Here is a 16933-nt window from a genome sequence, read left to right on the forward strand (position 1 = left end):
AATAAGATCCTGATAGGTGTCCAAAAGTAGAACCTCACCCTCCGGTGGTGAAAGCCTAATTTAATAGCTTGGTGGACTGCCCGTGCCACACAGAAATGCTTTCACCATGATTTATCCAAGAGGCTTCTCACTCTCCACTTGGAAAACAGGTGGCAAAATAAAAAAAATATATACAGTAAAGGAAAAGAAAATCCTTGTGTTTGTGTAATGTTTTCATCTGAAAAAGGCTAAGTTCACTGACTTTACAGATTTGAATCTGAATAACTGGTTTAATTTCTCTACCCATTGGCCTTGGTAACGTTGTGACAGTCCCCTGAGTTTGGTTAATGAAAAGCAAAAGCAAATAAAAAGAGTGATTCGAAAAACAGCATAAAACTAGAGTTAAAACATTATGTGGTTGTATCTTTTGTATTTCCTGGTAAGTGTCAATGGCTCCAAGTAGCATTCCCACCAGTCTGATTTGACAATGTGTTTCCTTGTACTCATGAGGATAAGGCACCAGGTTAAATGAAGGTGAAAGGTCTGACATGCTTATGGAACATGCAGGCTCCGAGCTTGCCTGTATAAAGAGCAGCCAGCAGGGAAGAAGCAAAGAGATCCATATGGGGGCAAAGGGTCCTGCAGGCCTCAAATGGGTCAGATAGTCTAGACTAGAAACGCTAGGCAGTACTGTAAGGCACTCCTACGGGGAAAAGAAACGAATGCAACGGCCAACATGAGAAGGAGCCACGGGGCCCAGTGGTCCACCAGCCATGAGGCCTGAATCTGGGCTCAGGACTGGGCCAAGGAAGATCAAGGGAAGGGGAGAGAGGCTGGGCTGCAGCTCAATGGCCTAGGAGGGAATCTTACTGTGCTAAGAGTTGCTGCAAGCGCCTGAATCTTCTACCTGGGTAACAACTGGCTTCGCTCCAGACCTTTCTAACAAGATGGTGTCTTTTTCCACAGGGAGGAACCAAAGCAAAACAGCAGCTCTTTTTTCACTTGAGGTTAACAGAGCCTTCCATCACATTGGAGGCCACTGTAGGGGCAGAGGGCCCTATCGCGTGATCGCTTGGAGCCCATTTAAAATAAAAGCCCTGGGCTTCCCTGGTGGCGCAGTGGTTGAGAGTCCGCCTGCCAATGCAGGGGACGCGGGTTCGTGCCCCGGTCCAGGAAGATCCCACGTGCCGCGGAGCGGCTGGGCCCGTGAGCCATGGCCGCTGAGCCTGCGCGTCCAGAGCCTGTGCTCCACAACGGGAGAGGCCACAGCAGTGAGAGGCCCATGTACCGCAAAAAAAAATAATAATAATAAAATAAAATAAAAGCCCTGACAACTGTGGGTGTGCTTGGGAGGGTATTCCACACTTTTCTTTTGACTTTAATCTAGAGTTTGACAATGACTTGGGGGTGCTGGGACTTAAGTGTCGAGACACTGTCCCACATGATAGAAATCACATTTGTCTGTTCAGATGAACTGAGCAGGGCTTGTTCACCCATCACTGGGTTCGAGTAGTCAAGTCGGGCAGTTAGTTCTACTAGGGTAGAACTGAGGGTTAGAAGAATGGTGCAGGGTACACAACACTCGGAGCTGTGTTGTTAATACCCAGTTGTTACCAAGGACCACGGAAAGGAAAACGGAGAGTGCTTCCGATGACTCAATTCAGGCCAACGAGGGCATGTTCACTTCTTTCAGTTTTGCCCCCAGTTCTCTGCTTTTTCACATTATCTCAGAGGAAGGATAATAGTGAGGCAGAAAACTCAAGAAATAAGGGGGGAAACCGCACGCATCTTTCTTTACCGGGAGAAGTAAAAGAAAAATAAAATCACCTTTGTGTTGACTCCAGGCAGTATTAGAATCAGGAGTTGAAGGTTTACTTCACAATCCAGTTATTTCAACACAGATCAGTGAAGGTAAGGAAGTCCGCCCAAACACAAGAACAGCAGCATTGGCTTAACCCTAAATTAGGAGCAGGGCGTACCTCAGCTTCCTCAGATAATGCCTCTCTGCAGAAAATGTCACTGAACATTGGCAGCCTCTTGCAAGTCCTACCCAGATATAGTAATTTATGTATGGCCGTTTCTGGCTAATGGGTAGAGAAGAAAGCCACAGGTTTGGAAGCCAAGCCTTTTCAAGAAGGTATGGGAAGAAACTATCCAGTGTCAGTGTTCAGCGTGTACAAATGCAGAGACAAAAACAGAGGCCAGACCCCATGCGAGGGCACTCACTCCAGCTTAGCAAAGGCTGCCACAGCAGCTAGAGTGGTATGAACAGCTTGGCTCTCACCGCAGCCAGAAGGAAATCACGGCCCAGTCCCTCACTGGGTTGGTAGGAAACCACAAATCCCAAGTCCTAGGGATATTCCCTTTTCCGTAGAGGCCTATTCTTGAAGAATCCAAAACCGACTGCCTTCCCAGCTAATCAAGTATTAAAGCTCCTAAAAAGACTACCCTTTAGCGCAACAAACATGAAGACAACTAGAAATCAGTCCCCTGAAAAGGCAACGAAGCAAAGGGGGAAGATGGGCGTTCACATGGTTTTCATATAACGAGCATTCAACTTCGAGAAAGAGCCGCGCTGGAGAGAACATGACTCCCATCCCAGTTGACTGCTTTTTCAGTACTTCGCCGCCTTCCTGCCGTGGTGTAAACTGAGGTCTATTTTAGGAACTGGCCTCTTTACTGCAGGGTGGGATGCCAGCATTTTACCAGGGTTGGACTGTCTCACACGTGAGTTTCTGGCGCTGTGAGGAGGGATTTCCTCAAGTGACACACCAGGGAACTGGGCCTTTCAAGAGAAAAGAGGTTGCCCTGAGTCGGCTGCCAGCTCTAGGAGATTAATTGGCCATTTTCTCATGTGCTTTATGGGCAAGATATTTAATATGAGATGAAAAACGGGCCATGAGGGAAAGCAGGTATTAACCTGGTCTTAAGGAGGTGGTAATCCACAGATCTGCTTTTGTTTCGACAGTTTCTAAGCAGTGGAACAATTGCCCACAGTGTCCCAAGTACTTTGTTAGGGCTGAAAACAGTAAGGGCGTTCATGTGCGCTAAGGCATTCTGGGCTGAAAATAGCAATTTTGAATTTTCGTGGCAGACCCGACTCCTAAGGCAGCTCTGCTCTGTCCTATTAGATTTGGGTGGTGGTGGCTGAGCGTGTCACGCGGGCCTGCGGCCGGCACCGGCCGGGCTGTCAGGGCTCCACGAAGAGGAGAGAAAACAGAAGCAGCTGGGGTACGACGGTTCCAGTTCTGGGTAGCTGCTGATGATAGCACATTGATCCCCACCCCCCACCGCCTTTTCAAAATAAGCAGAAAACGATGTGGGTGGAAAGTTCTCCTTATGAGTTCACAGGCCTGCCAATATTCAGCAGCGCCTCTACATGGGCCCGGTGAAAGCAGAGGCCTTGAGAACAGGTATCCAGAGTGTCACCCGGACTTCGGCGGGTCTGGCCCTGGGTGCCTGTGAGCCGGGACAGGAAATTCTGTACATACAGTGAATAGGCTAGAAGGGGAGGAGACGGCCTTGCGCTTCAGGTCTCCCAAATGCAGTGTGCTGGGGACGGCCTCGCCGACAGGCGGAATCACAGATACATTAATTACGGCAAAGGCAGAAGTAAGCTAGAGTGACAGGGAGCTGGGGGCGGAGGGAAAAAGGCACTTTGCCATCAGAGCACATCTGTTTTATAATAAGCAGGTCTATAATTCTCATGTGAAAGATCATGTTCTGCTATCTTCTCTGAGGCTGGAAAATATAAATACTGTATTTCACGAAAGGGAGGAGGAAAGGGGAGATGATCAAATTTGTTGGCCTGTTTGCCAAGCGCTTGAGATTTCCCACCCTTTTTCTTCTGTGTGCGACAGTCTCTATAAAGTGGGGGTGGGGTGGGCGCTGGGGGGAGTCAACGTGTTTTCCTAAGAGTAAAATGCACCGTAAGGTGTCTCATGAATAGCGCCCCGGCCTTTTAACAAGTTTTCATGCCTTGGTTACAGCTACCGTATAATCAGCAAATAAATGCATGCGTGGTGCTGAGCTATTACACTGAAATGTGTGGCCCGAGGCCAAAGGCACTGGCATGGGTAGAGAGGTGAAACGCTCACCCAGCAGCCTGCACAAAAGTGAGTCTGAAATGTCTCATCTCTAAACGGACGGAAGCATCATGCGTTGGGATCCGGAGGGAGCCGGGTGAGGTGGAAAGAAGCAGTGGGGTTAAATGTCCCATGGACTTTGTGAGCCACTGATTCTCCAGATCCTACCAGCAGTGAAACTACTAAACCATGAAGGCATTGAAGGCATCTGCTCAGTGGAAATATACAGGATCTTCTCATACAGCCTATTGAGAACTGTTTCAATACAAGCTTATTTGTCTGTTCTGGGAAGAGTTAAGGTGGAAGGAATGGGAGCCACAATTTCCAGTGCCATCCTACCTGCCATTTGGGTCACAGTGACTGCTATGCTGGTTCTTAAAAGGGCACTGCAGAGGGAGAGTATTCCCCTGCCAAATGCCTAAGCGATGCATTCTATTTCTTTTTTCTTCTTCTTTTTTTTTTTTTTTTTTGCGGTATGCGGGCCTCTCACTGTTGTGGCCTCTCCCGTTGAGGAGCACAGGCTCCGGACGCGCAGGCTCAGCGGCCATGGCTCACGGGCCCAGCCGCTCCGCGGCATGTGGGGTCTTCCCGGACCGGGGCACGAACCCGTGTCTCCTGCATCGGCAGGCGGACTCTCAACCACCGCGCCACCAGGGAAGCCCCATTCTATTTCTTATTCCTATATTATCCTAGTACTTTTCATTTCAGCTTATGGTGGCACTTGCATATGTGTATATATATTTAAATCATATCAGATTTAATTCATTAATTGTATTTGTAAGTTTGGTATTTTCCTAATAGTCTAAAGTTGATCTTTTAAAGTTCCAAGTTACTCTGATTTTTCAAGACAAGTAAAAAATATGAAAGCAGAAGTGGTTACATTGACAAATTAAAAGTCAAAAGGAGAGGGCAATGAAGAACAATGAAAAATAAAGCACTCATAATGAATAGGTGGGAATCGCCTACTCTGGATTCTGTGAAAAGAAATTGCAGACCGTCTTTTGGAATGTCCGTACTCTACATCCGACCTCCTGGTCCATAAACCGATGTATTTAACAACAATCTTAGGCAATTTCCTCAGGCCAGCACCATTAAAAAAAATCATAACTGTCACTCATGAAACTCCTGGAAGACTGGTCTTAAGAGAACCATGTTTCCAGCCTGGCAAATACCGTGGAGCGTCACATCCCTGGGCGGGTGTCGGGATTCGTACCAGCAAACAGACCGACAACATGTAGGTTACTGAGGTCTTTTCTCAAGCAAAACCCTTTCTGAGATTAACTTCAGAATCAGCACGAGCTCCCCTAATAAATTAGGGACACATGCTTTCTGTCAGAGGGAGCTCGCACTCCTGATTTCCAAGCCATCCAACTCAGCTGAGCTGATCTCTGCCTCTGCAAAGATACCGAGGTGAGAGCCAGGGACACAGGGTCCTGGAAGGATCCAGGAGTCATTGCTGTGTTTTGAAGATTTTCTTATGAAATATGACGATGATGGGTGCTTGCCTCAGTTACCTCATCCTCTGTGAAGGCTAAAAATAAATAACACAAAAATAACGCGAAGCACTGTTGCTCTGCAGGAAATGCTTTCTCCTGTGTCCTGTGTAATAAATGGCCCTTGAGAGACGAAAAAAAGGTCTGAACTATAAAGCCTTGTGTGTAAAACACGTTTTGCTTGGGAGCAAGCAGCTGAAATTCGTGGCTAAGTATAATTTGGCTACTGGTAATTTTTTGAGCCACAAAGCTCCATGGACCTTTAGGATAACGACTTATACAGAACACACGTACAGGACGTATAGGTATGTGTGTGTGTGTACATTTATAAATATATATCTACATCTAGCTGAGGGTGAGACGTACTCTTCTTCCAGAGGGGTCTAACTGGCTAGTAAGGAAGCCATTGGGGCTGATGCATGGTTGAGAGGTCACTGCCCGGCCTTGGGCTCCCGCTGAGTCAGGTGTTCTGGTAGGACAGCTCAAACATGTTGCAAGCCTCCTCCAGGCTCTCGTCCATGTTCAGCCTCTGCCAGAAAGACTTCTGCTTCATCTGCAGCTCTCGGCGGACACACCTTGGGCAGGGGACAGACTTTTCTTTGCATTCAGAGTGGAAAACGGCTCCACAGCTTTCACACCTGCAAAAGCCAAACACGGAGATGAAGAGCAAGGTTGAAATGAGCAGGGCAGGATGCTGGAAGTCCAGTGGCCTCTGTGCAGCTCGGACCACAACCTTTTATTCCGGCCAGCCCTGCCCCTGGGAAGAGACATGACTCATAGAAATGGGCTCCTCCCTTTTCCCAAACGCTCAAGGTTGAATTTCACTGGAAAAACATACCGTTTTTTGTTTTTTATTTTCTGATTAGAACTAGCTGGGGGGAGGCTTCTGGCTTCTGGGTGGAGGGGAGTCAGCAGTCAGCTAGCAGTTTTGTGACCATGGTGACGATGAACTGAGTTCTAGAAGCTCCGTGTGTTAGCTCCACTGAGAAAGAAGTGCGGGTAGTGACTCTAGAGTGAAGTGACAGAAAATGAGTGAAGTGCCCTGCCAACTGAAAACACGCCCAGCACGGGTGACAGCCCCCCGCGTTACAGATGTGAAAATGTGACTCTCCACTTCCGCTAACAAGAGCCAAGTGGTTCCCTGTGACTCCCTGACTTTGACACTTTGGAAAGGTAAAAATGACACATTTTCATTTTCTGAATGATATCCTGTGGTTTGTTGCTCTTCTGAGTTTTTAAAAAAAATTAGGAAGCCCCTCAACCTTTTGAAATCTACTTGCATAACACAAGTGGGAACAGTAAAGCATGAGAGAGTGGGGAAGAGAATTTTTTTTTTTAAGGGAAAAAACAACACACAGATATTGTAATTTATAGAGAGGAGACATTCCAGGGGGATGACGAGTTTGTTGTTTGGCTCGGTGGAAGCCTGTACAGGAGTCTAAATGGCTGTTTTTACTGCAAAGACTTTAATAATGAGTAACTGCCAAGCACAACTATAGCTGCTCCAGTGGGTGGCTTGCCAATGTGTATTAAGTTATCATCCTTGCACACACATGAGTGACAACCAACTACAACCTCATCCTGGGAGCCCAGGGAACTGGGCCCACGTGATTTTGTTCAACCAGCAATATCGACGGAGGGTCCAGCACTGGACCAGTTTCAAAGATAGCTGTGAAGGAACCAGTCCTCGGGGCTCAGCCTGATGCCTCTTGCCTGGGTGTAGAATGGTCTTTGGGGCACCATTCCCTGGCCTGCTACTTACTTACCACTCAGGACTCAGAAAAGTGTGATCAAAGGAGGCTCTTCCCATCCAGGAGAGAAGGTAGTGACTTAGAGGGAGAGGGGCTGTATCTACCAGCTGAGAGATCAAAAGACAGAAGCTTCACTGCGCCCGGCAGTCTCTACCCCCAGCTCAGCTCTCTGGGCCAAATATAGCATAACAGTGGTTAGGAGAGCAGGCAGAGTGAGATGGCCTGATGTCAAATCCCACCTTCACATCACTTTCTGCCTGTAGGACTGCTCTAGACTGAACTGTGTGCCCCCCACATTCCTGTGTTGAAGCCCTAACCTTCAATGTCTCTGTATTTGGAGATGGGGTCCTCAGGAAGTAATTTAGATTAAATGAAACCATAGGGGTGAGCCCTGATCTGATAGGATTCGTGTCCTTACAAGAAGAGACAACAGAGAGCTCTCTCTTTCTCTTCCCGGGCGTGTACTCAGAGGAAAGGCTGTGTAAGGACTGAGACAGGAAGGCGGCCATGTGCAAGCCAGGAAGAGAGCCCTCACCAGAAACCAAGCCCTGCTGAACCTTGATCTGGGACTTCCAGCCTCCAGAACTGTGAGAAGTAAATATCTGTTGTTTAAGCCACCCAGCCTGTGGTATTCTGTAGAACAGCCTGAGCTAAGACAGTTACTTGAGCAAGTCACTTCTCTTCCCCGAGCTTCAATTTCCTTATCTGCTAAGTTGGATTTCCATTAACATGCGCCTGCCTCATCTGGTGTTACCGGGCTCAGATGAGATAATGCATAAGGCATTTACACACAGTTCCTGGCACCTGGTAAGTGCTTAATAACACAGCTAAGACGGTGCCTTCCAGTGTAAGCAGTTACCTGCTGCCTTTCTGCAAGTCTTCATTTTAGCCTGATTTCACTTATGTCACCATGGTTGCCTGAGGACACCTTGATCAACCCCCTCATTTGAGAGAGAAGAAAACTGAAGCTCTAATAGGGCTCAGTGGTTGTCTCATGAGGACACAGTGAGTAAAAGACAGAGTTGTGACTAGAACCCAGGACTCCTGGCAGCCCAGCCAAGGCTTGTACTGAGCCCTGGTCATCTGAGTGAGAGCAGGTTACCATGAGGGGAAACACAGGGGTTCAAGTTAGAACCCTGGTGTTCAAATCTCAAATCTCTCTTTGAGTGATCTTGGGCATGGAATTTCCGTTCTTGGTGCTCTGGTTTCCTCACTTGGAAAATGCTGCCCACAATGACCTCCTTCCTACTCACTCAGTGGGGTTCTGAGATGAAAATGGGTGGATGTGTGTGGAAGGGCTGTTCAAATGGCACGTGCTCTGAGGAGCAGGCGAGGGTGACACCACCTCTCATGGTGACACTGGTACCTGCCTTCCTGACTGGAGCTGCGCTGGCTGGGCAGTCCACACGACACGCTGGGGTCATCTCTGTGATCTCTCTGCCCTCAGCCCCCTCCCTCCTTCCCAGGGAGAGTAGGGCTGAGGCATGAAGTTCAGACTCAGGTGTCCTAGTGCCTCTCTTGTCTGGCTGGCTCTTCCCCAGTGTCTGTGGCTTTGTCCCACCTCTGTAACCTCCTACCCCTGAACTGATATGAATGGTAACTTTATCAAATTTCCTCCTTTCTGCCCCCTTTGTCCTGCTGACTTAGTCAGTGACTTATACACCTAGGGATGTTGCCCTAGGGCAGTAATTGATAAGGAGAGAACCTCTGGGTTCCTTTAGTACCACTCCCTTATCTCTGCTGATTTCCCCCTTCCACCCCCGCTGAGTGAAGAGGTTGAGTCTTATCAGATATTTCTGGTGCAACAAACACCCATGGGGTGATGGAAGGACCAAGTACACCTGCTTTTTCTAACCAAAGGTCAGTAACTGAAAAAAAAAAAAAAAAAAAAAGTCTGAGATAAAAAATTAATGATTTCAAAACAGAGCCAAGTCCTATTTTTTCTAACAATTTGTAACCCAGCAGGCATCTTTTGATCTGTATAATGGACAGACTGATCAATGACTTTCCCAAATTCAGAGACTGTATTGTTCATTTCCCCCCGATTTTCTCTTTAAAGGAAAAGAACAAGGGCAGGAAAAGGAAGGAGGAAGAGAAATTGTTTCTCGCATAAGAGTTATGTAGCTCTGTGATATAAATATAATGTGCAGGAAAAATATTTACGTTAATTTTGTAAATAGGTATGCTCCTCTTTGAGAATAGGACTTTATTAAAAAGAACCTTTCACTCTAAAAGGATTCACTGGCTCCTTAGTGTTTACTGAATTTCCTGACTGTATTTAAAATTTAACAAACATAACTTTTTAGGAATCCATCTATTGATTGATTGGTTAACTGATTGATTGCTGCATTGGGTCTTTGTTGTTGCACATGGGCCTTCTCTACTTGCAGCGAGCCGGGGCTACTCTTCATTGCGGTACACGGACTTCTCATTGTGGTGGCTTCTCTTGTTGTGGAGCACGGGCTCTAGGTGCGCAGGCTTCAGTAGTTGTGGCACGCGGGCTTCAGTAGTTGTGGCTTGTGGGCTCTAGAGCGCAGGCTCAGTAGTTGTGGCTCACGGGCTTAGTTGCTCCGCGGCATGTGGGGTCTTCCCGGACCAGGGCTCAAACCCGTGTCCCCTGCATCGGCAGGTGGATTCTCACCCACCGCGCCACCAGGGAAGCCCTAGGAATACATCTTTTATACAAGGCAAATCTACCAATGTAATCATCTGTGCAGAAAATCGCCACAGATAGTGAAAGAGCAATGTCCCTTTGGCATTCCTCAGTGATAAATCAAACAAAAGCCAGCACCTTCATTTCTGAGTCATCCAGTCAAGCAGGCAGCAGTTTCACCGCTTTTTGGTTGTTGCTGCGCCCCACGGAGAACAAAGACCGTATGGCCTCCCTTCCCAGTGGATGTTTAGCAGCATCCCTGGCCTCTATGCACTGGATGCTAGTGGCAAACCCCGCTCCTCCCTCGTCAATGCCTCCAGACACTGCCAAACGCCCAAATGTCCCCTGGGTGGGTGGGAGATCTTCCCAGTTGAGAACCACTGACCTAGCCTATCTGAATGAGGAATCACAGAGGGGGTACCCAGGGAGTACTTAAACAGTGTCCTCCCCAGGTGGACTTGCAAGTGTCACCTGCTGGCTTATGCTAATACCAACCAATAAGGTCCAGCGTAGTGTATTTATTCATATCATTTTCACAAATACAAATTTTAACACATCATCTGATTAAAATAGCTGAAACTCACTAGCATTAACCATACTGTGGTTGCTAAAATTCATTTAGGACATCATTTAAGAAGTCAATACCCATGACACAATTCTGTGCATTGACTAGTAACCTTCAACTTTTTATCAACTCGCTCTGATTTTTCCATCCTCCCCAAAGGCCATCTTGGTGGTTGACCCTCCATCACATTTATTCGCTCTTTGGCCAAGAACTTCTGAGGTGTTTCTCTGTGGTGTTCTTTGCTTCTTCATACCCTATCTAAGCCAGCTAGAGAACCAAAACCAAATACTTTTGTATTTGCCCCATAAAATAATATTTTATAATAAAATATAAATAAGATATAAATAATAAAATATTTTTTGCTTTTAAAATAATATTTAAAAGCAAAAAATATTTGCTTTTACCTAATTGTGAAGCAGTTAGGTTTTAGCAACTTCTACAATGGAAAAGAGACCAGTAAAGTATCAGCGAGGCCACTTACTGCAGAGGGGAGAGCTCAACTAGAGAGAGGAACCCTTAGTTCTTGGCCCAGTGGCCCCAGCATCACTGGGATTTTGGGGGAAGTTACTTCATCTCTGAACCTCACTCTCTACAGAAGTCAAAGAGAAAGTTGGATTAGATGGTATCTAAGGTTCCTTCCAACCTGCAGATTTTGTGCAGGGGAAAAAAGGCTACTCTGGCTTTTATCCTTCTCTTTCTAAAACTTTCTTGCCCCAAGGTCTGCGGATGAATGAGAGGGAATGTAGCTTTGCTGGCCCCTCCTCTGAAAATCTCAAACTGACAAGCTGGGAATGAATGAGATGAGCCTTACAGTGAAAGCATCACTTTAAATTTTATTTATTTGCATTGATTAATCAAGCTATGAAATAGCTTATAGGTACTAGTGTATACAGCTCTGATTATCAGGAATTTGGCCAAAAGGAGCTGACTCTGTCCCTTCAAATAAAATTTCAACTAAACATTAAGGACTCCTTTTGAAGCCTCCTCCCAATTTCATCAGCATCCCTTTTCCCCAAGAAAAAACCCCAGAATTGTTAAATGTTGCGGGCTTTTTAAAAATTTTTAAAATTTTTATTGGTGGGGACTGGCTAGAGGCAGTAGTCATTTACCACCCTATATGGAAGGACTTTTGTGTTTTAAACACTGGGACAGCCACAATGGAGTGGACCAGATGCATATCAGCACTGGATATACCAGAGGATGTGTGAGGAGAAAGGAGTAACTCAAGGTCTGCTTCTACAGAAGCTCGAGGGGGCAATGCCATTAATGGTCTGTGTATGCCCCGGCAAACTGGTCCCCTTCCTTGGGACAGGGGCAGGGGAATATCTCCACCGTTTGGGGGCACACAAATCTCATTCTATGTCTTAATAAAGGCATCATCAAACAAGACTCCATCCATTTTATAAACAGTCTTTGACCTAACACTTAGCTTACTGACCTAGGGCAAATGAAAGAGAGGTTCAGAACCTAGAAATTGAATAGTCAATTGCCAAGAAATCAGACAGACAGGGTGTTCTTTTTATAGCTATCAAACTCAAGAAAACTAACCTGTGACGAACTAACAGAACTAAATATGTGCAGGGAAAAAGGTTTGCTTCTCAAATACTATGGCAAAGAAGCAAGAATTCTTGGCTGCAGAGAGTTTCCTGTTCTGGAATGCTAATGACATGAGGCCAATTAGAGACAGGCTGGCGATGGCTTTGTCTGTGCCCTTCCCGATTCTAGCTGCACACAGGGAGGTCGCAGGAAGCTGCTCTAGGCCTCTGCCCCAGGTGGAGGTCACTGAGACGCTTGTGCTCTGTTCATGTTGGGTTCTTCCCCTGCTGCAGTTTTATTTTTGGCTCAGGCAATGACCTCAGATATTTCACTAGGACTGAAATGCAGGCTTAGTTTGGTTGGATCTCTGACAGGCGAAAGACAGGCCCACAGAGCAGGGTAGAGCTTTGGCTGATTTCCCCTCAGTAGAGCCCACAGCGCAAAGGGTGGGGTGCATAAATAAGTGCCCGTTATCAGGCATGCGAGTGCGGTTTGGTGTACGGCTACTATGTAAGACGCCCCATAGGGTCACCAGATATTACTGGTTTTTCCGAGAAACCATGATGATTATTTAAATCTCTTAGCTAAGGGAGGTAGTTATTGGGGCCTGGTTATTTTAATGTTTGGGGTTGGTGTTTTCTTCTGTTCTTCAGGAAGTGAGTGTAAGCAAACAATTTATAATTTGCTTAAATAGGAAATCAGCCAATATCATATACAGCATATGCCTGCATGTGTGGGTGTAGATGTGCTCTGTATGTGCTTACATACGTATATGTAGGCTGTTGAGAAGAATGCACAGAACTTGTTACTAAGCATTCAAAGGTAAAATGAATTAAATATGATTTAAACTGATGACAGAACCTAACAGATTCATCCATTTGCGGGAAATAGAGCCAAAATAAAGAATTGTTAACACGTAATTTCAGTAAGAAACTGATTATGGTTGGTGCTGATGGGTGGGGAGGGTCCAAGATTCACGGCCGCTGCCTGGAGCACCACCTCCAGTCAAGCCTTGTGCCAGGAAATCCACACTCTCCAGATGCCCCTATAGTTTGCCCCAGGAGAAGCAGCTGGGGAGGGAGGAGGAGGCAAAGGGTCTGGTAACGGATTACAGAACTCTCCTGGCTCCTTCCAGAGCGAGGGATGAACTGCATTTGCGTCTATCACATTTAGGGTTGTTCGCTGTGATTTTTTTTTTTTCTTTTCTTTTTTTGGCTGGGGGTAGGGAGGTGGGGATTGAAAAGGTATTCATAACGTTTGACTGGAATTATATGAGACTAGAAAAGATCCAGCTCCTTTGGCTAAAGGTCTGCGGCATGTATGTGCTAATTTGTAAATCTATTCTAGTAGTTCTGCTTTGTAAAATGCACATACAGCAAAATCAAATTAGATATTTAAATTAGGCAATATCTGTATGGCCCTTTGCCCCTATTTTTATATAAATTATCCTTATAATAGGATAATTATATAAAAAAATAATTATATAAAATCTCCTATTTGTTTTCCCTTCTTTAAATAAGTCAGTCAGTCAGTAAATAGATAAAAATGAAATGAAATACTAAAATAACTGGTGGCTTATCTGGTCCCAGAACTAGTAAATGGTGATCAACGTGGGACTTGATTCCAGTCTTCTGACTTAAATCTGGCCCTCGGTCCCCAGTTACTAGCCACATGGTCCTTTAAGTTATTCAGTATATCCCCATATACCTACCTGCTAAGACTCAAATCTGGGAAGAACAATTGGTATGCCCTGCAATGATCTTTTTATTTACATTTTAATCCCTGCAGTTAATTAAGGAAGATTTCCCCCCCCCACACCGTTGCAGCCCACAAAGCATTTGGCTTTCACAGGTCTTCCACTTTTAGTTTGTAAACCAAGCTCAGCTAATAGGTTTGACAAGTGCTTTACTTAAAATCTTGGCTTTGAAATAGAATGTAAACAAGGGTTAATTAATTCATTTGTCAATTTTGCTATCCTGCTGAGGACAATAACTCACCATTATCTTTAGTGCAAATGTTTAATAAATGCTTCTTGCTAATTTGCAGGTGGTGACAGGACTTCTCAGTAATAGTCTATGTATGTAAAATCATAATAGATTTGACCTGAATGAAATAGTTTTTTGGGGATAGGGAAAAACTGGAATTTCTGACACTTGTAAGTTTTTTTTTGAATGGTTCACCTGGCAGTTAACATCATTCTCAACAGACAAATGTCCATCACTTCTTGGGATTACTTGAGGATTTAAAATTTTTCTATAATATCTGGAAAAAGTTAGAATATATTATAATTGTACCCACTAAAGAACCATAAATAAGAGCAATGGCTTTCTGTAAAAATCTCTAAAGAAGTTCAAAACACCTAAGAGTCCAAGAGATGTTTAGAAATGTCTTGCTACATCTCAGACAAAGGCAGTAAATATAAGAATTTATTAGGCTAATGCAGATTTTAAAAAATTATCTTGGCTTATATGTGGACTTTTGTTAATTCACCAGCCTACCTTTATAATGTAAAACTGAAAAATTTAACTGTCAAGTTTTTGAAGTTAACCTCTTTAAAAGAAATAATAATTTATAACGATGGTATCTAAGACTCTTGAATGGGATTTACTTGTATTTAACATATTACATTTCAGTTCCTCAAAGCACTAAGACACTTAATGGAACACAAAAGAAACTGTCAAGCACAGGCACATTAGAAAAATGCAGAAAAGTTCAGAAGGTAAATCTAATTTTATAAACAGCATGATTAGTTGCTTAGGAATAAGTTAGTGATGTAAATTTAAAAGGAGAAAGGCATTCAAATAAAAGACCCAAAGTGTTTTGGCATTAATTTACACTGTTCCCCTATTTGTCTCTTCTCACCAATACATTCTCTACAAGACAGTATTACATCATTTTCTAATACTCAATGTGTTCTAGGCCAATGGGTCTAAAAGTATGGTCCCTGGACTAGCCAAACCAGCATCGCCAGAGAATTTGTTAGAAATGCAAATTATTGGGTTCCATGCCAGACTTACTGAATCATAAACAACAGAGTGGGGCTTGTGAATGTATGTTTTAACAAGCCCTCCAGAGAATTCTGATGAATAAGAAAACTTTGAAAACCAATGCTCTAGGCTAATCATTTCCAAAGACAGCTGGGCAGTCTAATATATTAGACAGGGCTTTTCTAAACACTTAGAACAAAAACATGGACTTTGCAAAATGAAATAGGAAGTGATATTAATTACTGTTTTTACATAGGGCTTTATATTTCATATCTATTAATATTTTCCCATAGCTGAGATGCAAGAATCTCATTTTATTTTGCTTTCCTTAATTAAAATATGGAGTTGTTCTTGTATTTATTGGCCATTTGCATGTTTTTTCTGTATATTGGTTTGTGACCTTTGCCCATTTTCTAATGACTTTTACAGATATTTTTATATTTAGGAAATTAATACTTTGTCACATGTGGAAAATATCTCTCCAAGTTTCCTGTTTACATTTGCCTTTATCTATAAAATTTTAGGCATTTAACATTTTAAAGAGGTATTTAAAAGCGTTTTGCTTCCATGACTTCTGGGTTTGTGTCAAGCTTAGAGAGACCTTCCCCACTTTAAGATGACAAAAATATTCACCCATCTTTTCTTCTAGTACTTTATGGGTTTTGTTTTGTTTCGTTTTTTTTTACATTAAAATATTTGATCCAGTTGGAATTTATCTTGATGTAAGATGTATGGTAAAATCCAGCATTATTTTTCTTTCTTCAAATGGCTATCTGATTCCCAGTTCCTTTTATGGAATGATCCATTTTTGTTTCACTAATTTGCTGTGCTACCTTTATCGTGTGCTAAATTCCCATATTGCCTGAGTTTATTTCCATACTTTCTGAAATCCTATTCCACTGATCTATTTTCCTATGCCAACACTATACTGTTTTATAATACATTTGTATATCTGGTAAAAACAGTCTCCCTTCAAGTAAACAACTTTAGAGTTTATAACCCTAAAGAGTTATAACATCCTATGTTGAATATATTAGCAAAGTTTGCTGCTGCCCATCTTTATGTTAAATGAAAGAATTTGAAATGTAAATAATCAACCAATTAATTAAATTTATATTATAGTTTTATTTCTTAAGTTTATTTAAAAAGAGATGCACCTGTATAAGCATCTCAGGTGGTCAAGGACCAGTCCTGACTTTGGACATCTGACTTTTTGAACATCTCAGTTTTTTTTTTTTTTTCCATCTTTATATAGTGTCAAAGGTATTGTTTGACTTTTGGTGGGTTAAGCTAACAGACTGTTTACATGTTTATAAAATTAGGAAACACCGTTTAATTGTTCAATAATGTATAAACTTTTAGTAATTAAAATTATCCTAATGTGCTTGAACCAAGCATGTATTGGAAAAATAATGCAATAATGCTTAAAACCTGGTACTGTCAACATATAGTAACACTGAATGAGCGAAAAAGGCAAGAACAACAACGCCTGTCTTAGCAGCCCCTTGGATTCAGTGAGGACATTATTTGGAACTTTTGCTTCCGCTCTGCGTATTAGTAAAAGCTGGGTGGAAATGATAATCACAGTAATAAAAAGTTAGGAATAGTTATGCTATGTACACAAGCAATAAATAGACACGTAAGACACCTGAAAGTCACTAACAATTTTATTTCTTTCAACACTGCACTGTGTATATTCATAAGACAGGACTAGAGTGGAGAAGGCTAGGTGGTAGTATATCAGCAAAGGAAACTCTCAAAGGGAGCAGCACTCAATGCGGGAAGCCAGTGGTCACTCACTGATTAGCAATGTGCTTGCTAATTAATAAATAAGCCTTTTCTCTTTCATTGCCTCTGGGAGGTGGCTTGGGCAAGCTGTCTAGA

At 43.7% G+C, this 16933-nt stretch overlaps 1 protein-coding gene across 5 annotated transcripts in view; it reads right to left on the minus strand.

Annotated features, from left to right (window-relative positions):
* Positions 1–5861: 5861 nt before the first annotated feature.
* The window catches only part of PLEKHM3 (pleckstrin homology domain containing M3), a 183252-nt gene continuing 172180 nt past the window's right edge, over positions 5862–16933 (minus strand). For all 5 annotated transcript variants that reach the window (XM_067026698.1, XM_059051328.2, XM_067026702.1 and 2 more), the window contains exon 8: positions 5862–6195. In XM_067026698.1, the coding sequence (XP_066882799.1) occupies positions 6018–6195 (178 nt within the window). In that variant the 3' untranslated portion in view covers positions 5862–6017. The remainder of the gene's footprint in view (positions 6196–16933) is intronic.

Source organism: Kogia breviceps, chromosome 2 (assembly GCF_026419965.1).
Source record: "Kogia breviceps isolate mKogBre1 chromosome 2, mKogBre1 haplotype 1, whole genome shotgun sequence".
NCBI classification, from domain to species: domain Eukaryota; kingdom Metazoa; phylum Chordata; class Mammalia; order Artiodactyla; family Physeteridae; genus Kogia; species Kogia breviceps.